Source organism: Pseudorasbora parva, chromosome 12, assembly GCF_024679245.1.
Source record: "Pseudorasbora parva isolate DD20220531a chromosome 12, ASM2467924v1, whole genome shotgun sequence".
NCBI lineage: Eukaryota > Metazoa > Chordata > Actinopteri > Cypriniformes > Gobionidae > Pseudorasbora > Pseudorasbora parva.
The window spans coordinates 32050762-32075434 of NC_090183.1; the positions used below are offsets into that span (position 1 = coordinate 32050762).

Genomic DNA, 24673 nt, shown 5'->3' on the forward strand with positions numbered 1-24673 from the left:
CACGCCCCATAATCACAGCCCAATGGAGCAGTTTCAGACTCATATTCTGACTAGAATTGAGTGTGACCACGTCAGGCTACCATCTTGGAGCAAGCACACATGAAGCAAAGTATACTCTGGGCTTCAGATACTCCTCTAAACGGTCAAATATGTCAACTTGCCGTTTTGGCAAGTATCTTCTTAAACAAAGCCGGTTATGTCTTAAGTAATTGTAAACACTGAGAAAGAGCCCGCGTGTTACTATATTGGGTCTGTGCGTTAGCTCTTAAAGTGACAGCAGCCCAATAAATCTGCTGCATTCATTACTGTTAATCAAACAACAAAAGAAAGATAAAATCACTAACTGCTCTTAATAAAGTATAGATTATTCTATATTTAATGTATACAGCAGTGTTATTTTACATTTGATTACGTTATTCAATTTTTGTTGTAGAATATTAATTATCTGAATACCACTGTTAGTACATCTTTCTGAAAAACCTAAGGCACTATTTATTTATTTTTTGCATTTTTGCTCTGTTTTTTTTGTGGTATTGTTTGTAATTAGTTTCTTTGTTCTTATTCTATAGCTGACAGTTGTCTTCTGTGACTGTTTTGAGGACTTTTACTACATGAATTAACCTAGTATTGGTTTATGCTGAAGTATTGATAATTATGCTTCAGACATTTATAATGACTTATATCATGTAATAATATCACCCACCAATAATAAATTAAGTAAGAGTTAAATAAGCAATTTCAATATTGAGCAAAACAATCATATGATTTTTACCATAACTGAGTAGCCCTACAATCTGTGGTTTTCTCATCCTAAATGTGTAATTCTTGGCCAGAATAAGTGCAAACTGGATAAAACTTTATAACGTAAATCAAAAGTACAGGTCTGTGAAACTAGATTATGAGTGAGAAAGACGTATAACAAATAATCAGCTTTCGAGATTTACAGTGATCATCGGATTTGAACCTTCTCCACAGGACTGGGAATTCTCTGTAGCTCGAGGCAGCAGTTTAAAATTCCTCAGTGAGACTTCACCACAGCAGCAATTGCTAGGAGGGTGTCTGACACACTGCTATTTTGGGCTGGTTTACGAGCCCCTGATGTGTCCCAGCAGGAAACCTCTGGACCAAAGGGTGTCCAGCCCACACATACACACGTTGCATGGTACAGCGTTCCCACTCTGTTTGAACAATGAATTTCAATTATATATCCAATTGTTCCAAGTTTAGTGCATAGTGATTTCAAAAATTATTTTACCACAAGGACTGCATTTACGTTTATACATATATACATATATATATATATATATATATATATATATATATACACATATATATACATATATATATATATATATACATATATACACATATACTGTATCTAAATTTGCAGGATATATTTCATATACATTATTCATTTTATTGAGTTGTTTAAAATTTATTTATTATTTATTATTAGTTACATTTAAAAATATATATATTTTCCAGGCCTGAAGACATATTCATAGGTTTTCCCCTATAGGAGGGACCACTGATGATCAAGACCCCTAATATTTATGAACCGTACAAAATTAACCAAACTGAAAAGAGACTTTATGATGCACTACATCATTTAATAAAGAATCAAAAATGAACTGATGAACAAAAATCAAATATAGACCCTAAGCCGAAACACTACCATCCCCAACACAACTGGACAATAACAATGAATAAATAAAGAATTTTAACCCATTATCTCCAACTTGTTTGACCTAGCAGATGTTCAGGTCAGCAGAAGATGGGTCAAACATTAATATTTAATTTGAACCCCCATTCTATCATGAATCTTTAAACACATGGGCATGGGGGGATGGAAAAAAACAGTTAGCCCTAGGTAACACATGATGAGAGGGTCATGGTGGAGTAACTCGGAATGCATTTGCAACATTTGACTCCCGGTTATCAAATCCATCATTAACACAAACGAGGTGGAGAACTATAATGGCACAGCGGTCCAGAATAAAAGCATTAATCTCAGGACTCCTAAATGGAAAAGGGCAGAGAACTCCACAAGTAAACTGCACTGTTAGGACTATCCATTACCTTTATCTCTGTTGAACAGCACTGCTGGCTGACTAGTCTCCTTGGTACTGTAGATATACTGTAGCGCATATAAAGCTAGAAAGGAAATAAATGAATAAAACCTCAAAAGAGCAACAAAAAGATGGCATGGAAACCCTCCTGGTCAATAGCCATTTGTATGTTAAGTAGTGTGCTGCAGGCTACACCAGCAATTTCAAAAAATACATCGGCAAAAAATAGATTAAAAAAAACAAAACAATAAATATCAAACTATGTCAGAACTTGGTTTAAATTAAGGGGGAGACCAAAAACAGCACTGAACACATAAAAAATAGATGTTAGGACGCTATTATTGCCATGTTCTAATACTGGAGACAAAAACATAACTCCCAACATAATGGGAGACAATGCCCCAATTTTCGTTCGACTTCAAGATCTCAGATCAATAATTAATCAAAGGCTCTGCGCCACATCAGTGTCAAGCAGGAACATGAATGCAATGCCACTGTCTGCAAGTTTATCACCGTTGAAGATATCCGAGATAATGATAGCTCATCCAACTTGATCGATGCTCATGTGTCTTTGAATAAATCACTGGAACCAGATTGAACTAAAGGAGCGTAACTGTGAGCGTAACTGTGCATTCTGGGAAATAGAGCTAATTAGTTTTTTTTAAAGGGCAATTTTAATTTCATGGTGTGTCACCTTTCTGGGGCACAACGGAGTTCAAATTAACTGCACTGGAGTTCACTTTATAACATGAAGGATTTTTTCTCTCTCTAGTCAAGTACAACGACATCCAAAACAGATCAGTGACCTGGACTTCACAATTCACATCTCATTGAGTATCCTTATTGGTCTTAATATCTAATTTTGTGATCCAGAAAGGAACCGAAAGAGTTTACAGTCTCTACAATAGATGGAGCTGAACACTTTAAACTAAAGTACCTTGCCAACTACAGAGCGAGCATGCTGGCGCAGGCTTGAGCTTCTAATTCAGAGGCACCGGAGTTTCAAACAGCTTCTCTCAGAAGCAGCAGCTGTACTAAAATGAGATGTGATATTGTTATGCAATTTCAATTACGCCGCAGGGAGAGAGATCAATCCGACAGCCGCCCGTTTCCCCGAGCGTGCAAAGATGAGACAGCAACGCTCCAGAGCATCCGTTAAATTACACAGCGATTCAGGTGCTGTTTCTCGCCCTCGCTGGTTGTGTGAGCTCTACACGTTTTAGTGGTTATTTCTATTTCTTGAAGCAGCTGTGCTTGCATATGGCATCGGAAGTGGGTGAGTGCCAGCGATTCTTGGAGTCGCAGGATTGAACCTCAGCTTAACTAGGAAAGTCAATCAACTGTAATATTCATCATGGATATAGGCCTGTGTGTAACAAAGTGTGCACTTAGAGATTGCTGTTAAAGTGTTGCCAATTTGTGTAGCCATCTTTAAAAGCTAAAGAAACACCTTGATCCAATAATTCAACTTGATGCACGTCACTGAAAATTCACTGACAATGACTCTCACACTGAATGAACAGTCACGCAGCGGCACTGCAAAGCTCTTAGAAATGACAGAACTCATAAATGGCTTTAAAATGAGTCATATACTTTGAAAACCTGCAGTAAGCTACAGGAAGGACAAGTGACAGTTTATTATTCGTGACACCAAAGGCTGTTTAGCGTGGAATAATTATTGGCATTTTCCCCCCTTAAGATTAACAGTGGCTAGGATTCAAGGACAACATCAACGGCAAAATAAATCATTTTAAATAATTAGCAATGTTTCCTCAGGCACCAGCATCAAATAAAAAGATTAAGAATGCTTGTGTAAAAGCACTGCCAAAATGTTCATCTTTTGAGTTGTTTTTCACAGCGGTTCTATGGAGTTGCTAGGGCTTTGTGGGCAGTTCTAAGCAAATTACTTTTGAAATCAAAAGAACTCATGGCCAAGGTTCTATAAATGTACTTGCACAAACTTCAAAGTGAACGCATTCCCCCGTTTTCCTTTATCAAGGCCATAAACTGATCGACACTAGATTTTTGCAGTTTTCCCTTAATTTCTCCCGGCATATAAACACATGCCTTATTACTTTACCGATGCTATATTTAACCATATGGAATACTAGAAATCAGATACAGAAATGCTCAGGTTTTGACCTCACTACTGGAAAATAGCTTGATTTATTAATAAAGTCTCATAAACAGAGCTTACTTGTGATGCAGGGCTATCTGTTTACACACTCTTAGAAAAAAGGGTTCATTGGGGTTCTATATAGAACCATAGGGTTCTTTACTCAACTCCAAAGAACCTTTTATGCTAAAGAGGTTCTATAAAGACAAGAACCCTTTTTGTCACAAATGTTCTTTAGGCTATTATTCATTCATTCATTCATTCATTCATTCATTCATTCATTCATTCATTCATATATTACACTATTCTGCAACATTTTGTAGTTGTAATTAAATTATTGTTTATTAAAAAACTGTTGTAGTAACTTAATATAACATTTTAATCATGCTGATTTTTGGAGGACAAAAACTGGAATGGCACTCTTCGTGTGATATTGATTAACTACATAAAATTAGATAAATATATACATTTTCTAACCCCCATATCTTGAATTTTGTGATCATTCACATGCATTCATAAATGCATTTGAGTACACTGAATAATACAGTGAAATGTTTGTGAAAAAATATGAAATATTTAAAGGTCCACTGAAATCAAAATTTAAGTTTTTTTTTAGCTTTTAGTATGACTGTGTTAGCCTTAAAGTTATGAATAAGCTGGTATGTTCCAAAACTATGACAAAATTTGCATTTAGGAGATATAAGCATTCAAAATGTACAGTCTCCCACTTCCGTTAAAACGAATCTCAGATTTTGGTGACATCATTGCGGACTTCACTTACTCGTCAAATCTTCTGTCCAATCAAAATGCTCTCTAGAATCTAAAGCCCGCCCCCTACACTGCCGAAGCTAAGGCTGAAATCGGTCAGTTGGTCACACATTTACAAATTTCTACATGGTGAAAGGCACATAGCACACTATATATGTGATAGGAAACGATTCAGTGTAAATATGCTTTCATTTGAGGCGAATAAAGTCTGTTTTCACTTTAGTTTCACGCACCGCAGCCGCGCACACACCTCAACGGCTCAGGTCTAAATTTACACTACAGACATGAGAGCGCAGCTCAGATCATAATGCGCGAGTCGGCACAGAGAACAAACATATCGACCCATTTGAATTCTGCACAGAATGCTGCATTTCAAAGCGATATGGAGGAGATTATGATGGTAAACAGTTAGAGAAAACTGGCTTTACCAAACAGAGAAAGGTCCGCTCTTGCGCTCTAGTCAAACTGAATATTAAAGAAACGCTATTGGCTGTTTCAAAAAAGGGGAGGAGCTGCTAACAGCTGAAGCCGTTTCAGGGGAAATTACGTCAACACATTGAATAATGCGACGCGTTTCAAGGCACTTCAGTGGGCCTTTAATCCGGAAAGGACAAAACAAATGATAATGAATAAACCCCTAAAAGGTTCCAAATAGAACCTTTTCCTGGTTACTATCAAGAACCTTTTAGGGATTTCAAATACATAATGCTGATAGAACATTTTAAGTTTCTATATAGAACCTTTTCTTTCTAAGAGTGCATGTAAACCGGGACAACTGGTTATTTCAAGAACCTGATCTTTGGGAGTTTTCAATGAAACCGAAGTAGCGCCATATTTCATATTGTGACATACATTTTTAGAACATAGTATTGAAAAAAACTAGGGTGGGAATTAAAAATCAGTTCTATCATATGATTTAATGATTTAATGGAGGAAGATCAGCTGAATATGCACTTGCAGTCAATTGTAAAAAAAAAAAGTTTAAGTGGTCTAAATGATTGGAAGTTATGACTAAGTGTGCCATACAAGTCCTGAAAAGTGAAGCCAAAACATTTTGATCTCCCCTAGGTGGCTAGATGTAGTATAGGTCATAAACCCTGCCCACTCCAGGTAATCTAACAAGCGAGACAAGCGTTAAATCAAAGATGGTATCTGTCATTTTAGGTAGTTTTCTCCTCAAAAAGCTGCTTGATTGGAGTTCTCAATCATGCCTGTAACAAAAACTTTGGGATGAATTATGCACGAAACAATACTTATTTTGACTAGCTCAAATCCCTGCATATAGCAGTAACAGTGATGCTTGAGCCGTAAGCAAACACCACTAAAACAAATGTACTGTGTCCTTGAATGAGGGGAAAAAATCTGAAAAAAAAAAAACAACAACAACACAAAGTGTCTTTTCAGACAATGACACGTTTCCCTGTGGAGGATTTAGACCACAGCTCACAGCTGGGTCTTGGCTTCCAGACCTGCTGCAAGACAACACGACTGGTCATGAATCCCTCATTAGAGATGCAGCGAACAATCTGTGGGAAGATTTTGTTACAAGCCTAAGGGAGACTTAAAGATGATAAATATGTAATTTTAGTTTTGTGTAAAGAAAAAAAAATGTCTTTAGTATAAATGAAAGGGGAAAAAAACAGACATTTAAGACTAACCAACAACAGAAATGCTTACAAAGTCCTGTATGTGTGGGAAGACTTGCTTACCACCCTATTATTACCAAGCTAATCGTGTGCACTTGTCTGGCTCTAAATGACACTGGGCACACAGAGAGAAACAGAGAGGGAGAGAGAGAGAGAAAGAGATAAAGAGAGGGAAAACACAAGAAAATATAAACAGAGAGGTTAAAGTGGCGAGTAGTTTATCAGAGAGGTACAGGTAAGACATTGAAATAACACTTTTTAAAAGCACAGAAGAAACCGAATGCAAGAAAGCAAAACGTACAAAAATTCATATGTGAAGCAGTCAGACACGACAAGCTCTTCTGAGTATGAAAATAATGTAGGTGGGTTGTGAAAATTCTGACACACTAATTGGGGTTCTTGTTGGTAAAGATCTGACCGGTTTAGACGCCTCGTTACCCTTAGGGTATAATTAGCTTAGTGTCCTCAGTCCACAGTCATTCAATTAAGAGTCTGTTCTGTCGTGCATGCTAAAACAGATGTTGCTGGGTAATTGTCTTCATTCTGAGCACTTCTGATGAAAGGTAATCTAAGTGGCATACATGCCTAATACAGCCCAGAAACAAACCTGCAACTGTACAACTGATGTTATAGATACAACAATCACAGGCTAATGTATATAGTTGGCTTTAAATTTCATTTCATATAGATGTACAGTATCTTGTAGAAAACAATTACTTATTTGTGAACAACAAGCAATTGCTTTGTGGACTCTAAAGGAGCGTTAACACAGCGGCTTGCAACGACAAGTGCTGGGAATGGAAAGTGGGTGTGTTCAGGGATGCAACAATGTTTATAGCTTTATGCAAATGAGTATCAATGTGATGTGCAGCTACTAATAAAAGGGAAAATGTTTGACATGATCCCCCTCCTGTGAGCGATTGAATTTTACATGTATTTAAATATAAAACATTTAAATAGTATTCTTTATTTATATGAATTGTTAATTGCTAATACATGACATTAATGTTGAAATGTTAAACATTTATATTAATAAAATACGGTGGATTAAACCATATAAATTAAACCACAACAAAACGAAATCACCACAACACAACGGAATTAAACTACAACACAAAGAATTTGCCACAACACAGCGGAAATGCTGCTGACCACGAGGGGGCTCTCGGAGTGCAATAAAGTTAGTTTTCCTTGCCATTGTTCTATAGATTGGCCAGTTTTACAAAGATATAAACACTACAACCCGTTAAGTGTGTAACCATTGTATATCAACATGAAATATCAATTCAAAATCCACTATGAAGTGGTCAAAATCATGTCTGACCCCACTCCATGTCTTCAGACATATTGCACATCTTATGATACGGTAGCTATCTTATCCTGCTTACTTTTCATAGTAAATGTATGAAATAAAAAATATATATTATAGGCTAATATTTAAACCTTTGAAATAAAATTTTCACTCTATTATGTAATTAGGTAATTATGTATTAACCCTCTCGGTCCGACGAAGGCGCGGGCTGATTATTTTGCATTCACCCTACTCCAAACGCTTCATTAAAAAAAAGAAGAAAAAATAAAGTTTATTAAATGCTTTTAAAAGGATTTCTAAATTCGGTTCATATTTCCAACAAACGAAATTCCAAGCCAAAATAATGTAAAAACAAACAAAAAACATGCAAATTCAAACATTTCACACTTAGCAGTGGCTACCTACAACCCAGGGGCACGGTAATTAATTAAATGTTATAAATAAATATGTACACGGCCTAATAATAATAATGATAATAATAAACATACACACAATTTATAATAAATAAACTCAAATATTCTACCACACTATACCATAAATGAAGGAGTAGGCTATTTTAAGTTGTTACGCTGCTATAGGTCTACGGGGAAAATCCAAATTTCACAGTCTATTCATCATCAAACTGAAAATACAATCAAAAAAACAGAAAAAGTTATTTGGCTAAAGTTATACTGTTTCGTTTCGTTTTAGGCTGGCCTAATTTGTTTAGGTTTCACAATAAAAATAGTTTGAAGGCTAATGAATGGCATAATTTATGTTTGTTTTACAACTATATTTTTTATTCTTGTTGTGAATTTCGTTACATTTTAAGGACTTGTTGTGGAAACAGCCTAAAATAGCTACATGTTGCTAATGTTTGCAAACATTTAGATTTTACCAGTATTTTTAATAAAATGGGAATGACAGTGCGATTTACCTGGGTTTATTTGTCTTACCCAGCGCATATACTCGGGTGCAACTCAGTGTTAAAAAGGCACATATGCTTTATAAATTCTCTAATGTGATAAAATGCATATTTTGTACACATCATACAACACGTCCTTATTAGGAGAAATGTCGTTTTAACGAGAAAATGTTTTCACGACATTATTGAGTGAAAAAAATATGTATTACCTTGCGGTTTAGGGCTTCCGTAATAATGCATGTAGGTGGGTTTGAATTGATATTTCATGTCGATATACAATGGTTACACACTTAAAACTGATCGTAGTGTTTATATATTTGTAAGACTGGCCAATCTATAGAACAATGGCAAGGAAAACGAACTTTATTGCACTCAGAGAGCCTCCTCGTGGTCGGGAGCATTTCCGTTGTGTTGTGGCTTGTTTTCGTTGTGTTGTGGCTTGTTTTTGTTGTGTTGTGGCTTGTTTTCGTTGTGTTGTGGCTTGTTTTCGTTGTGTTGTGGTGATTCCGTTGTGTTGTGGCTTGTTTTCGTTGTGTTGTGGCTTGTTTTCGTTGTGTTGTGGCTTGTTTTCGTTGTGTTGTGGCTTGTTTTCGTTGTGTTGTGGCTTGTTTTCGTTGTGTTGTGGCCAGTGATGCCAGTAACGCGTTACATAGTAACGCGTTACTCTAATCTGACTACTTTTTTCCAGTAACGAGTAATCTAACGCGTTACTATTTCCAAACCAGTAATCAGATTAAAGTTACTTTTCCAAGTCACTGTGAGTTACTATTTTAGTAATTTTCCTTAGTAAAAACCGACAGCTTATCAAAATTCTCAGCCCGAGTCCGGCTGGAGCCAGTGTTTTCTATTTATTTTATTTTTTTACATTGTTGCAGCCATTAAAATAATTCAGTTTTGTTTTTAATGTCAAAGTAGTTATTTTTCGTTTCGTTTTTTTATTAACCTAATTAAGAAAAATGTTCAGAGCAATTTTTTGTTTGTTAAATTAAAGTTTATATAGGCAAGACAATTCAAGAGTTGGTTTGAGAGACTAGGCTATATGCGGTTAACTCACTGGGTTGTCACATAAAAAAATTTAAACTTTAATTTAACAAACAAAAAATTGCTCTAAACATTTTTCGAAAAGAACTTAATAAAGAAACGAAACGAAATATAACTACTTTGACATTAAAAACAAAGTAGGCTAGTTATTATACCACCACAAAGGCATTTTTGACGAGCTGAGGCAGGCTGATAGATTAGCCTACTGCTCGCAACGGCGCTCAAAAAAAACGAAACGGGCTACACAATCTAAAGAAAAACAAAAAAGTACATGCAGGTTGTCTTATAGCCTACCTTACACTTCAGCAAAATTAATATAAATCCGATCTTCAATTCCCACGGTATGCTCATTTAACGGAGTTCACATTAAAGCAAAAGATTCCAGCATTTTATTCAGCAACCCATTTCAAATTCAAAGATCGCAATATGAGAGAGAGAGTGACCTAAGCACTGGTAAGATCATTAGTCTCATTAATTTATATTGAAGATGATTGTGTTTTGTGTGACTTATTTTAAAGTTTCATTTACGGCCATATGCGTTGGCTTGCTTTACTCATCTGCAGCGATGTTTCAGTATAGCACCGTCATATCTATCTGACTACAACATAACACGCTCTCACACATTTATTTTTTAATTATTTGCCAGGAGTAAAATTTACACATGTGGTTTAAACAACCAATACATTTACATTTGTCCGGTTTAGTTTGAAATGCTTTCATGCACCTTCTGAATTGGTTTGTTTGAGTGATCGGAATTAAATACGTCTCGAAAGACTCTCGGAAGGCATTAAGCCTACTCCTGGTCATTTCGCAATCAGATAGATACCTGGTCAGAGAAAATGAACGAAGGAACCAGTTGTAAAAAGGCCATAACTCGAGCAGCTGCACTGAAGAAACGGACTCTTTAACCGTGCGCGAGCCATATCTTGACAGTGGCGCAAGCTATCATGGTCTCATGTTGTTTCCACCAGCACATCTCATTGTTCATTTTAATTATTAAAATAAATATAAAACGAAGCAGAAGCCTGAAAAAAGGGGCGTAAAAAAGTCGGGGCCGTCAGGCTCGGGCATAAATGCAATAAAGTGTGTTGCCAAAAACGGTTGTCATTTCTATTTTGAGGCGGCAGGGGTGTTGTCGGCAACTGCTGAATGTAACTAATAAAGTAACTTGTAATCTAACTTAGTTACTTTTAAAATCAAGTAATCTGTAAAGTAACTAAGTTACTTTTTAAAGGAGTAATCAGTAATCAGATTACTTTTTCAAAGTAACTGTGGCAACACTGGTTGTGGCTTGTTTTCGTTGTGTTGTGGCTTGTTTTCGTTGTGTTGTGGCGATTCCGTTGTGTTGTGGCTTGTTTTCGTTGTGTTGTGGCTTGTTTTCGTTGTGTTGTGGCTTGTTTTTGTTGTGTTGTGGCTTGTTTTCGTTGTGTTGTGGCTTGTTTTCGTTGTGTTGTGGCGTGTTTTCGTTGTGTTGTGGCGATTCAGTTGTGTTGTGGCTTGTTTTCGTTGTGTTGTGGCGTGTTTTCGTTGTGTTGTGGCGTGTTTTCGTTGTGTTGTGGCTTGTTTTTCGTTGTGTTGTGTTTTCGTTGTGTTGTGGCGTGTTTTCGTTGTGTTGTGGTGATTTCGTTGAGTTGTGGCGTGTTTTCGTTGTGTTGTGGTGATTTTGTTGTGTTGTGGCGATTCCGTTGTGTTGTGGCTTGTTTTCGTTGTGTTGTGGCTTGTTTCGTTGTGTTGTGGTGATTTCGTTGAGTTGTGGTGATTCCGTTGTGTTGTGGCTTGTTTCGTTGTGTTGTGGTGATTCCGTTGTGTTGTGGCTTGTTTTCGTTGTGTTGTGGCTTGTTTTCGTTGTGTTGTGGTGATTCCGTTGTGTTGTGGCTTGTTTTCGTTGTGTTGTGGTGATTTCGTTGTGTTGTGGCTTGTTTTCGTTGTGTTGTGGTGATTCCGTTGTGTTGTGGCTTGTTTTCGTTGTGTTGTGGCGATTCCGTTGTGTTGTGGTGATTCCGTTGTGTTGTGGCTTGTTTTCGTTGTGTTGTGGTGATTTCGTTGTGTTGTGGCTTGTTTTCGTTGTGTTGTGGCTTGTTTTCGTTGTGTTGTGGCTTGTTTTCGTTGTGTTGTGGCGATTCCGTTGTGTTGTGGCTTGTTTTCGTTGTGTTGTGGCTTGTTTTCATTGTGTTGTGGCTTGTTTTCGTTGTGTTGTGGCTTGTTTTCGTTGTGTTGTGGCTTGTTTTCGTTGTGTTGTGGCGTGTTTTCGTTGTGTTGTGGCGATTCAGTTGTGTTGTGGCTTGATTTCGTTGAGTTGTGGTGATTCCGTTGTGTTGTGGCTTGTTTCGTTGTGTTGTGGTGATTTTGTTGTGTTGTGGCTTGTTTTCGTTGTGTTGTGGTGATTCCGTTGTGTTGTGGCTTGTTTTCGTTGTGTTGTGGTGATTTCGTTGTGTTGTGGCTTGTTTTCGTTGTGTTGTGGTGATTCCGTTGTGTTGTGGCTTGTTTTCGTTGTGTTGTGGTGATTTCGTTGTGTTGTGGCTTGTTTTCGTTGTGTTGTGGCTTGTTTTCGTTGTGTTGTGGCTTGTTTTCGTTGTGTTGTGGCTTGTTTTCGTTGTGTTGTGGCGATTCCGTTGTGTTGTGGCTTGTTTTCGTTGTGTTGTGGCTTGTTTTCGTTGTGTTGTGGCTTGTTTTCGTTGTGTTGTGGCTTGTTTTTGTTGTGTTGTGGCTTGTTTTCGTTGTGTTGTGGCTTGTTTTCGTTGTGTTGTGGCGTGTTTTCGTTGTGTTGTGGCGATTCAGTTGTGTTGTGGCTTGTTTTCGTTGTGTTGTGGCGTGTTTTCGTTGTGTTGTGGCGTGTTTTCGTTGTGTTGTGGCTTGTTTTCGTTGTGTTGTGGCTTGTTTTTCGTTGTGTTGTGGCGTGTTTTCGTTGTGTTGTGGCGTGTTTTCGTTGTGTTGTGGTGATTTCGTTGAGTTGTGGCGTGTTTTCGTTGTGTTGTGGTGATTTTGTTGTGTTGTGGCGATTCCGTTGTGTTGTGGCTTGTTTTCGTTGTGTTGTGGCTTGTTTCGTTGTGTTGTGGTGATTTCGTTGTGTTGTGGCTTGATTTCGTTGAGTTGTGGTGATTCCGTTGTGTTGTGGCTTGTTTCGTTGTGTTGTGGTGATTTCGTTGTGTTGTGGCTTGTTTTCGTTGTGTTGTGGTGATTCCGTTGTGTTGTGGCTTGTTTTCGTTGTGTTGTGGTGATTTCGTTGTGTTGTGGCTTGTTTTCGTTGTGTTGTGGTGATTCCGTTGTGTTGTGGCTTGTTTTCGTTGTGTTGTGGCGATTCCGTTGTGTTGTGGTGATTCCGTTGTGTTGTGGCTTGTTTTCGTTGTGTTGTGGTGATTTCGTTGTGTTGTGGCTTGTTTTCGTTGTGTTGTGGTGATTCCGTTGTGTTGTGGCTTGTTTTTCGTTGTGTTGTGGCGATTCCGTTGTGTTGTGGCGATTCCGTTGTGTTGTGGCGATTCCGTTGTGTTGTGGCTTGATTTCGTTGAGTTGTGGTGATTTCGTTGAGTTGTGGCGATTCCGTTGTGTTGTGGCTTGTTTTCGTTGTGTTGTGGCGATTCCTTTGTGTTGTGGTGATTCCGTTGTGTTGTGGCGATTCCGTTGTGTTGTGGCGATTCCGTTGTGTTGTGGCGATTCCGTTGAGTTGTGGTGATTTCGTTGAGTTATGGCGATTCCGTTGTGTTGTGGCTTGTTTTCGTTGTGTTGTGGCGATTCCTTTGTGTTGTGGTGATTCCGTTGTGTTGTGGCGATTCCGTTGTGTTGTGGCGATTCCGTTGAGTTGTGGTGATTTCGTTGAGTTATGGCGATTCCGTTGTGTTGTGGCTTGTTTTCGTTGTGTTGTGGCGATTCCTTTGTGTTGTGGTGATTCCGTTGTGTTGTGGCAATTCCGTTGTGTTGTGGCTTGTTTTCGTTGTGTTGTGGCGATTTCGTTTGTGTTGTGGTGATTTTGTTGTGTTGTGGCGATTTCATTGTGTTGTGGCTTGTTTCCGTTGTGTTGTGGCGATTTCGTTGTATTGTGGTTTAATTTAGTACGGCTGCACAACTGAGCCACCGTATAATAATGCTGAAAATAATGATGCTTAATGAATTAATGTTATTACTCGGCTCTTTGGAATACTTGATTCTGATTATCGCAGAATAAACCCCTTCAGGTTAATGTAAGACCCCTGCACTTTGTGTCGGCTTCCTGGTCACTCAGTCAGGGTTTAATCTGTGATAACAACCAGCTGGATGTACACAGAATGTCACCTTATAGTGACAGTCAAATTAGAGTGAATCTTAAATTCCCCAGCCAGCAATACATCCCACTTGTGATCAAAAGTTATGATCAGTTGCACCAGCAATACTGACGTCTTCGGAAGTAGGGGCGGCCATTATGACCAACAATACTGCCACCAGAATTGCTGATTGTGTGAACGTCCTATTAGAGATACAGGAATCTGACATCTAATATGTGTCCCTAAACTTCAAAATGGAGACAACAGCATTTGCTACGCTTTGGAACAGTTTCCTTTTCAATATATTACATAAAAGGTAACAAACAAAACAGCCACCAAATGGTTAAAGTCACCCTGGTCTCCCAGAATTTTCAGCAGTACAAACAGCAGTAGATGGTTTAACAATTCTGACATTGATCGACTTGAACCGTTTAAGCAGAGCATCAAGCAGTGTTTTTTAAGCTGTGTGCACAAAATCACATTAAACAGCAATTTCGTCCTCCAAGCAGTCAGAGGGGCAGTGTTTGTTAAGCACATTGAGCAGACGCAGGGAGCTCTCGTCCTGCTGTCCCCAGCTTTCATCGCTTTCATCTGTATTTGACTCGTACTCGGAAGCAATTCCCGACTCGCGGAACTTTAGCAGCTCAAGGCTACCCAGAAGCTCGTCCCGTGATGTGGGCGAGACACCTTGGGATGACGTGTCGGGGCTCTCCTCCTGTTGGGGTGGTCCAGGGAGAAAGCGGAAACACTCAAACTTGATCAAGCACTGGTCCCTACCTATTGGACTGCCCAGCGGCAAGGAGAGCGGTGTCCCATCGTTGAGTGGAGGAAGGATGCCGTCCTCTGGTCTCGGCGTGGTAGGGTCGCATAGGACTGGGGGTACGTTCGCACGGAAGGTGATTTCAAGGAGACTGTCTTGAGATCCCACTGTTGAGAGAAAGGAAGAAATTGAAGGCATTTTCATCCTGAGAGCAGTTCACATGAATTTTAAAATAATGCTCCAAAATAACTTTAAAGCAAACAGAAATGTATAAAAGCAAAAAGATGATAATACATACAATTCATAAATACAAAAATAAAGCAAAATACTACTTTTGAAAAGATTGGTGGCAGTAGGTATTCAGAAAGTACACATTCAATTGATCAAAAGTATCAGTTTTTTTTTTTTTAAATAAATGGCATTCTTTTGAACTTTCTATTAATTAAAAGACAATATATGTTTAATACTACAGTACAACTGTTTTCGACTGTGATAAGATATTATTTACATTACATTTACATTTAATCATTTAGCAGACGCTTTTATCCAAAGCGACTTACAAAAAAGGGGAGAGTAATAGAAGCAACGAAACAGACAAGGCCAACAACCTGTAAGAGCTGTAAGAAATCTCAATTAATTAGCACAGTACACTTTTTTTTTTAGACATCTACAACAAAAACTCACGTACGCAAAATGCCGAACACTGGATTTTGATATTATATAATACTTGAGCAGCAAATCAGCCTAAACAGCATATTAGAGTGATTGCTGAAGGATCACGTGACACTGAAGCCTGGAGTAATGATAGTAAATTTAGCTCTGCCACCACAGGAATAAATTACATTTGAAAATAAATTAAAATAGAAAGCAATATTGCTTAATATATTTTTTATCAAATAGAGGCAGCTTTGGTGATCATAAGAGATTTTGGTAACACTTTACAATAAGGCCTTATTTGTTAGCTTATGTATTAACGAACATGAACTAACCCTGACCAAGCCATTTGTTACAGTATTATTCTTTTTTGTTAACGTTAGTTCATAAAGAACGTGTTTATTATTTGTTCATGTTAGTTCACAGTATATTGACTAATGTTAACAAATACAACATTTGATTTTAATAATGGATTAGTAAATGTTGACAAAGAAGATTCATAAATGCTGTAGAAGTGCAGTTCATGTCAACCAAACTAATGTTAACTATTGTAATGTTATTGTAAAGCATTACCAATCTTACCGACCCCAGACCGGTGGGCTGCTTGAACCCTGTCTAGTTGACCAATTAAAGGGGTCATATAATGGTACTTTTACAAGTTGATTGTATGGAAATGTGTACTGGCAGTGCCTGTATACAACCATCCTATAATGCTAAAAATCCATCCAAAAGTGTTTTTTTTAATCTCCTTTTATGTTTCCCCGTCTCAAATCGAGCCGTTCGGCCGTGTGATGTCACACGCTGGAGCAGAATGGCGTCTAAGCGATTGTGGTGTTCTGTTCTTGGGTGTAATAATGAACACAGCAGTCATTCTGATATTCCTAAATCCAAACCGCTGAAGGCGCAGTGGCTGAGTTTTGTTTTCGTCGATGCTTTTATGTTTGCGCGAACCGTGAAGCATTTCTCACCAGACTGCTTTATAATCGAGGGTCAGTATGAAGCAGGCTTTGCTAAGAAGCTGCTCCTGTATAAATGATTCAGATCTGTACAAGCTCTTCCGGTTCCTGCTAAATCTCCAGAAGAAGTGAGTGTAGTTTGAGACGCTTGCACGCTTCACAATGAATGCAGCTAAAGTTTACAGGGTAAGTTAAATTACGGCATGCTTTCTATGTATGACGTTCTCAATATAATTCATAATCCTACGCTATAATGAACAACACGTTATGGTTGTGTTATTACAAACTGTGTACGCTGGTTTTAAAGTTAACGTGGATGTGGTAAGTAAACCCTAAGCTTAATTATGTAGATGGTTTAAAACGGTGTCTGTTACTGTAAAAAAATGTGTTTTTTGTTGTTACAATGCATAGATAACGTTAAGCATCACTGACAAACCAACATTAACAGATTTTTTTTAAAATTGGCATTAGGTGTAACATTAATCAGTAAACACATAGCATTTGCGCTAACATTACCCTGCCAGTACATAAAGATAGATCAAAGTGACATTACAATAACCAACCATTAAGAAACGTCCTGTTTAGCCTTAAATGTTGAATTTTGTTGAAAGCTGTCGTCTTGTCCCGGGTCCGACTCCGGTTCAAATGAATTGAGTTGACAGATCATTTTTACGGTCCGTGATCTGTCCTCAGAGATTCACGTTTCGCCTGTACTGTTGTCAAGGGCAACACCTCCTGCCGCCCCACAGAACAGAGGGGCGGGCTCATTTATCATTTAAAGCCATACACACTGAAATGGCTTGGTGAAAACAGAGCTGTTTTTGACCAGGTAAAATACTAATACTAATTGGAATTTTTAATTAAAGTATATTACAAAGTTTTCATTTAGACACAAAAGAATCATATTACCTTGTATGAATGACACATTCTTGCATTCCAACAGATTGGGCTTAAACATAGCTGACAGTAAGTGGCTTACTGACCAACTAGATAACCAATCAATATGACATTCTTATGGTTAAAAATGTTAATGAACTACTTCAGAGTTGCTTATACCTTTTCAAGCTACTTTTTCATAACGGTTCTATTTTAGTTCCCTAAAACTGATGTTCAATCATTTCATTATTTCCTCTCTGTCAAAGTCATGCCTTCCCTCATTTTAAATAACGCTTTATAATTCCAGTTCTAGTCCACTTTTTCTTACTTCTGCTCCAGCAGGTTAATAATAACAGTGCTCTTACCCATGCAACACATCCTCACTTGCCCTCTCTGAATATATCTAATATGTTTCAGCAGCTTTCTTTCACTCTCGTTGTCTTTTCCCCCAGACCCTCCACTTTGCCTTTTAACTTCTCTCCCATCATTGTACACGCATTCCCCACAGGGGTTAATTTCAGGCTTATTTTAAAGAAGTTTGTCCGAGGACACTCACATAGACCAGCACCACCTCAAGACGTGCTGTCTTTAATATTAGCTTGCATGATAAAGAGCTCCCATCCTTGACTGTGCCAACTTTCACGCTGTAGGAGACGGCTGTAAACGACTGTCAAATCTCTTCTCACATCATCTTTAATGATGACACCATATACTGCTCTGAAGTGAAGGTTAGAAGCTAACAGTCTCATTCACCGGGTGTTTTAGTTCTCTTTAAAATAATAATAATAGTGATAATTTTGTGTGTGTGTGCAAATAAAGAGGTCTGTAGATATTGCATTGTTATTTAAAGTCCTCATGAAAGCAAAATCGATCTTATTTACTTTGTTAGTACATATTACAGGTCTTAGGGTGAAAAAAAAATCAGTGTAAGTAAATACACAGAAAAAAATTGCATTGCCGTGGTAATCTTTAATCAAAATCTGAAAAGTTACTTCCGGTCTGGAAACGGTGTTCCTTCTCGGCTGATGTCAGTTTGACGGCTTGCGGTTTAAAATGCGTAACCACTCCCCTCTACCGTTCGTCTGCTATGAGCGCGAGACGGAGAGGAGGAGCGCTGAGGTAAAACTCTGCCCTCTGTTCAATATTCCGTTTCACTTGGAAATACGTCACAGCACTGAAGAAAACTCACTCGCTACTTTCAGTTCACTGGGACTTTAATATAACATTTCAAATGTATGGACTAATTTAAAATACATGATTTATGGTCTTCATTAAAACAAACTCAAAAAACATCTTTCAGTATTTAGCATGAGACCACCTAGTAGTGCAGCATGACGGTAAAATGTAATGCCGGATAAAGGTCATGACTTTTGGGAGTTGGGATAGCGTGTATAATTTATTTTTAATTTCTAATTTATGTACCATGTTTTTGGCAATAGTCTATATTCCACACACCTATTTATTTGCAGGTGTGCTGGGTGTCACTGGGGGGTTAAATTTAAGTTATGTAACGAAGACTAAGGTATCAGGAAACTTTAACCCCCTCGGTGCACCAGCGCGATCAACTCACTTTTTTTCTTATCAGTGCCAAAGAAACTCAAATAACTGCATTTTTTAATTATTCAGGCAAGTGTTATACATCATTATAATCTGTTAAGTTTCTTTTTGTGTGTGTGTGTACAGTCACAATAAAAACAAATTGTGCTTTTTGTAATAAATCCAACAGGGAATTTGGGAGAACACAACCACATTAAGTGGCTATTTACTCAAAACTAAAACTTCAGTTTAAACTAAAAATGTTACATCTTTTATCCGTTTTGGCCGTTCATTTACATGATAACGGGTGCCTGAATATGCAAATGGATTTCAAAGTGCAAGTTTTTGAAAAACAGTCTCCATGTAAACAACATAAATGCAAATCTGTGAAAACGAGGACGTCATGCGCATGTGAACTACATGTTCAGTCTATAGTGTTTCATCGCCATCTAATGCGTTTTAGTCGTTTTGACAATGGTGTCGCCTGTAAGCGGAAAACAAAAAGGAAAAACTTCTCTGTTTTAAGCATAATGTCGTCATGTACCCTAAACCCTAAATCACAGACAAAACAGGACAAAGGATTGAACCAAATACGGAGTATAAATACCGAAACTAATGAGGGAATTAATAAGCTAATTTATTAACAACAGGTGTGCTGAATGAAGATGACTAGAAAAATAGAAACAGAAACAAACACAAAACATACTCCTGACACTAGGCTAATTTTTTTTGCTAGCATGAAGATAAAGACATTATAACAGAAATACAATACTGTTGTATTCTATGCATGGATGCATTGTGCAGCCTGAGGCTGTGAGAAGTGATTTGTGAATATTCACATGACTTCTTTCTATTTAATAATCTAACCCCGTATTCCGTTTTCATTACATTTATTTTCTCTTCAATCAATAGATAAACTATAGTTAATAACCATCTAATAAAGATGTTTTAATAGATGCAGAATGTCAACAAAATATGTTTTACTCAAACAGATTCCTGCTTATTCTTTCATCATGAGCATTAAACAGGACGCAATTAATTAGTCGCAAAACACTGCTGAACACAGGAAATCATACTCACTAGAGCCATGTCCCGCCAGCTTGAGCTCCAGCTCCTGAACCTGTTTGACCAGGAGAGAAATATGCTGCAGTAGGTCCTTATTCTGCAAAAGCAGCTGGTGAACTCGAGCCTGGGCCTCGATCCTTGCTGCAGCTTCTGCTGAAAGCTGATCCTTCAGCAGATGAACCTGAGGGACACATAACGATAGTACGCATGCTTAAGTACACAGACAAGCAGACACTAGCAAGTACCAGCAACCAAAAATACAGAGGCAGTTTATTTGCTGTATATCTTAATCTTCCCTGCTATGAAATACTCAAACTCCGTTTACTTTTCAACATCAGCAAAACTCAAACTTAAAAGCATTATTCAAATTTAAAGCTTTACTTTAAAAGATTAAAAGGAGGAAAAGTTTTAGGTTTTTCATTTGATTAAACTTTTAAGCCATTACTTCATAAATCATTTCAGAATGAGCCTTGATTTAACTTTGGGAGAATATGTCTGAACACTGGATCCGGTCTGGGCTGAACTTTTTTTTTTTTTTAAATCTTTGTTATTCTAAGAATTTCAAAGTCATTCCTGAAATGATTAAATACATTTAAGGTCATTTATATTTGAGGTTGTTTATATCCAAACATCTCGAAAAGCTCTTTATCTAATCCGTTATTTCATGCAAGTTATGCCTTTCTATTCCATTTTTTTAAGTGTTTATACTGAACTTTTATGATAATCTTTGTGAAGTGTTACTATGAAGGTCATTTTGTTTACTGTGTGGGTAGCTGCCATTCATGCAAATTAAAGAGCGCTTTCATTCAAAAAACGTCTTTAACACCACATCAGGAAAGACCTTTTAGCTCGGTTCATCATTACTCTGAAGAGCAACAGCTGAAGGGCAAATCCCTGATATGTCAAATCTCTTATCATATGCACTTTAATGATGATAAAGCTGGTATTAGATTCTAACCTCCAGTATATGTCATCTATACAATAATAATAATAGCAACAACACTGAGTATTTCACATATTAGGCTGTGATGTACCATTTTTACTGGGAATAAGGTAGTAATTCTAGATTTTTTGATATTCATTTTCCAGTTAATCTATCCAGTTAGCTAATTTATTGTATTAAATCAGTCATATTTAACAATTCAGGTTTTTGCATAAATAAATGAATTACATATCACAGCTGTTTTTTCTTTTCTTTTTTTTTCACGAAATACCCTCAGTACTACATTTTCACAAGTGTTTGGTCAAGCAACTATTAAATTAAATCAACCTAGATAAAGGAATTATCTGTAATAGCCTAACAAACAGGCTCCATTCTCATAAGTACCAGAAATAGACACAAAAGGCAGTCCCTCCATGTAATGAAATACTGCTAGGTACGTCCTGCTAATAACAAACGGTGCCAGCTATAAAAGGTATCCAAAGTGATTATGATGCACTTCAGTGTCCTTCATATGTCCTAAGATTATATCTAGCGATAGAAGGGCGAATACATTTCTACCCGTGTCTTGTCTTGAGCACTGTCTAAGTGTCTGTTTGCTCTTAAAGCCCTTGTGGCCACCCTCCGAGAGGTCCAGGGTGATTTATGACCCAGCTTAAACAGCGTGCATGCTTGTGCTGCCTGCCCTTAAGAACAATACTCAAGACAAAGCCAATGAGCCGTCAAGATCAGGCCAGCAGGGAGTAGCGTAAAAAATTAAGGGGGTGGGGGGAAATCACCATACTGGAAATGTGGACTGAAAGCTTAGTTTAGGTTGAGCTGTTTGCCATCAGTTCTTCAGTGCACATGCTTGTATGAGTGTGTGTGTGTGTGTGTGTGTGTGTGTGTGTTTTCTGACAAAGAGATATTGTCTTTGGGAAAAGAGCTGCCTACCATGACAAAAGATGTTGTTTTCAAAAGGATATAGGATGTAAATGTATATCAGCCTCATATTTCATACTGTCATAGTTTTATATCTCACTCTGAGTGGGGCGCATTCATCAGCCAAGGCAAGTCAGGGTGAATTTTGGAGCCCAAAGATTTTGATGATGACCATTTTCATAAAAGCATAAAAAAAGTTAGCCTAGAAATCTAGACGCACCCTAGCGGCAGCAAATCTAATCTGCCCGCGAGTGTCGTCTAGCAACTCTCAATACCCTTCTGAGCTGTATTCGCCTAACTCTTGCCGGGCCAATCACATCGTGTATAGAGTCGGTGGGCGGGGCCATAATGACGACGGCCGAGTTGCGTTTGCGTGCTTCTAGTAAACACAGGAACTGGCGAACAGCGGTCTTTCGAATCATCTTTAACCACGACTCTGGAAGACTTGGAGTTAAGCTTTTCTCAAAAAAAAAAGAACAAAGAACGGCACTGAAGTCATTCTTAAGAAGGGAAGAGGTGTTCGGAGTTTTGCCGACCGGATACGGCGAATGTTTAATCTATCAACGAGCTCTGTTTCACCTTCGTTGCTCTGGTTGGTGTAGCGCTATCCTATCGCGTGCAGAGGGAGTTTGAAAGACAACCGTTTATCCCGCCCCTCGGATTGAGCCCTGTCAATGGTGAGTTTCCAGACCAAACTTCTTGATGTGGGTCTGGCTTGTCAGGCTATAAAAAAGTAGCATTTCTTCAGTATTTTATTAATGTAAACGACAAAAGCAGCAATAAAGAATTGTTTACCGTTAAATGCATTTCCATCGCAATCAGTTATTCTTTGTTTAATTGTCTACTAATCAAGTCTACTAATTAAGGAATTCAAAGTTCAGCGTACAATTACTGTACATCTGGAAAATGAAAGGGCGAGAACAGTAATATCTCTGACTATATGATGGAAATGATTGACAAAAATAGCTGGCATTAATATTAGCGTATAGTGAGAGAAATAGCAGAGGTTTACAAAGAGTAAATGCAGGAAGTTGAGTCTCTTTCAACATCAAGGACATGAATTTCAACAATTTAACCAGGAATGTTTCAGTTTTCAATCAGCCTGTGACATTATGAAAGCAGAAATTTAGCGTCTAGTCAGATCTAACGTCTAAGGTGAAGTCCAATTAGGCATGTGCTGGTGTCAGTTGTTCATATCCTGATCAATCCTCAAGCTAAAATGTTACGGTATTACAGTGATATATTGCATTTTCGTTGAAACAAACTTAATTGTTCTTAAAAGACAAGAATTTTTAAACCACAAATTGGCCACCCAAAAAAGGTACAACCTAAAATATTAAACTAAACAAACTGTTAAATGGACACTACAGTTAAATCACATCAAATTACACCAAATTGAGCGCTAACTGTGCCGGAGCATGGAACAGCTGTGCACTACTGTCATCATTACGAGAGCAAACTATTACCATTTGGATACACTTTAGGTTTCTAACATGCCTGGTTTTCACCCTACTGACGAACATGAATTGTAGTGTGAGTAAAGCTGCATATTCCTCCATCGAAGTCAGCTGCCTCCGTAATAATATTCTAATACGTGCAGTGCAATCAAGTGAAAGAAGCATTTTTCTTCCTGTTGTCTTCAAAACCAAAAATTGCATCATGAATGACATAAACGTTCTCCGGCTCGGTACGTTAAGTGCAATGTGAGTGCAGGTCAGTGTGGAGTGGAGAGGGGCAATTGTGCTCGGGCCACGGTACAAGGCAACCGGGCCTGGTGTGAGAACCCTAAAACAAAGCAACCAAAAGCTCATTTCCAAGTTCATAGGTAAGTAGAGTTAAAGGTTTGCTAGCTTTATTTCACATACACTATTTAACACTTTCTTTAACACAGCTTTCTGAAGACAAATTTAATAACACAACAATGCCACTAAATGATTCACTTTCACCGACATAACCTAGAGACTTCTAAAAAAGGTCATTTGTGTGATTCATGTTCTAACAATCCATTTAAATCACACACATTTAAAGTGAATACTTCCATGACCATAGTAATTTCAAAACACAAAGGTAATCTTTTTTTCTACCACGGCAATGCAATCATTACAAGGTTCTTATAAGACTATTTATTCCATTGTTGCTGACCTCAAACTGCAGCAAATAGTTAAATCAAATATTTCAGTGCTGATTTTCCCTCAGTTGGCCCATTGAAAGCTACAAGGCGGCAGTGGAAACCAATCAGTGCTGAAGTACGACGAGCTCTCCATAAACCCTTTGTATAAATCTAATTTTTCTACACACACAAAACACTCGAGCAACCATAATAAGGCGTCCATTTGAGAGAAATCACATTTGACTCTGCATACACAACTAGAACTCATTCACTCAGATTCAAAATATATTTAGCCAGAATTGCCCTTATAAAGCATCTGGAATGTAAAGATGTGTAAAACTGATGTGCTGGAGATCTGACTTAGGCATCACTTTTCTGGACGTGACAGGAGCCAAATGTTTTTGACTCTGTCTAAAAGGAGAATATTCCATTAGAATATGATTAAAAGAAACAAAACGCACAAAACCCTGCCTCCGCAAATAACCCGCTCCACCACTACCACTAATCCTGACCTCAGAAAGGCAAATATCGTTTCATCTGCAGATAATTTTCCCTAAGGATGAGGGCCGCTGCAAAACAAATGGAGAAATAAATTAATAAGCGACGACTGACTTGCGTGCCCCGCTTTGATAACATGCTTCAAAGTGTCTCTTTTCTTCAATGACTGAAGACATCACAGCAGCCAGAGCAAAGCCACAGCTTGTTTCTCTTTGAGCGTGTTGTGTTGCAAATCAGGGTCTGCTTTGCGGTGGCTTTGCTTATCA

The 24673-nt window shown here is 37.9% G+C and overlaps 2 protein-coding genes across 3 annotated transcripts in view; both read right to left on the reverse strand.

The window, feature by feature from the left end:
- Positions 1 to 6396: 6396 nt before the first annotated feature.
- Positions 6397 to 13859, reverse strand: LOC137093367 (GATA zinc finger domain-containing protein 14-like). Its single transcript, XM_067458182.1, has 3 exons — positions 11937 to 13859; positions 11417 to 11556; positions 6397 to 6425 (listed from the first exon to the last, which is right to left on the reverse strand). Exons 1-3 carry the CDS (start codon positions 13841 to 13843, stop codon positions 6397 to 6399), a joined length of 2076 nt encoding a protein of 691 aa, XP_067314283.1. The 5' UTR covers positions 13844 to 13859.
- A 702-nt stretch (positions 13860 to 14561) lies between these two features.
- Positions 14562 to 24673, reverse strand: part of nos1apa (nitric oxide synthase 1 (neuronal) adaptor protein a) — a 136652-nt gene continuing 126540 nt past the window's right edge. For both annotated transcript variants that reach the window (XM_067459900.1, XM_067459899.1), the window contains 2 exons: positions 19954 to 20119; positions 14562 to 15018 (listed from right to left, as the gene is read on the reverse strand). In XM_067459900.1, the coding sequence (XP_067316001.1) occupies positions 14573 to 15018; positions 19954 to 20119 (612 nt within the window). In that variant the 3' untranslated portion in view covers positions 14562 to 14572. The remainder of the gene's footprint in view (positions 15019 to 19953; positions 20120 to 24673) is intronic.

What these genes read in the sequence shown, in the direction of transcription:
- LOC137093367 (XM_067458182.1), bottom strand. Translation starts at nt 13,843, where the DNA reads ATGAAATCGCCACAACACAACAAAATCACCACAACACAAACGAAATCG. An exon ending in CAAGCCACAACACAACGAAA is followed by an intron (nt 11,557 to 11,936) that starts ACAAGCCACAAC and finishes ACACAACGAAAA; the next exon opens with CAAGCCACAACACAACGGAA. An exon ending in CACAACACAACGAAAAACAA is followed by an intron (nt 6,426 to 11,416) that starts GCCACAACACAA and finishes GTTGTCTTGCAG; the next exon opens with CAGGTCTGGAAGCCAAGACC.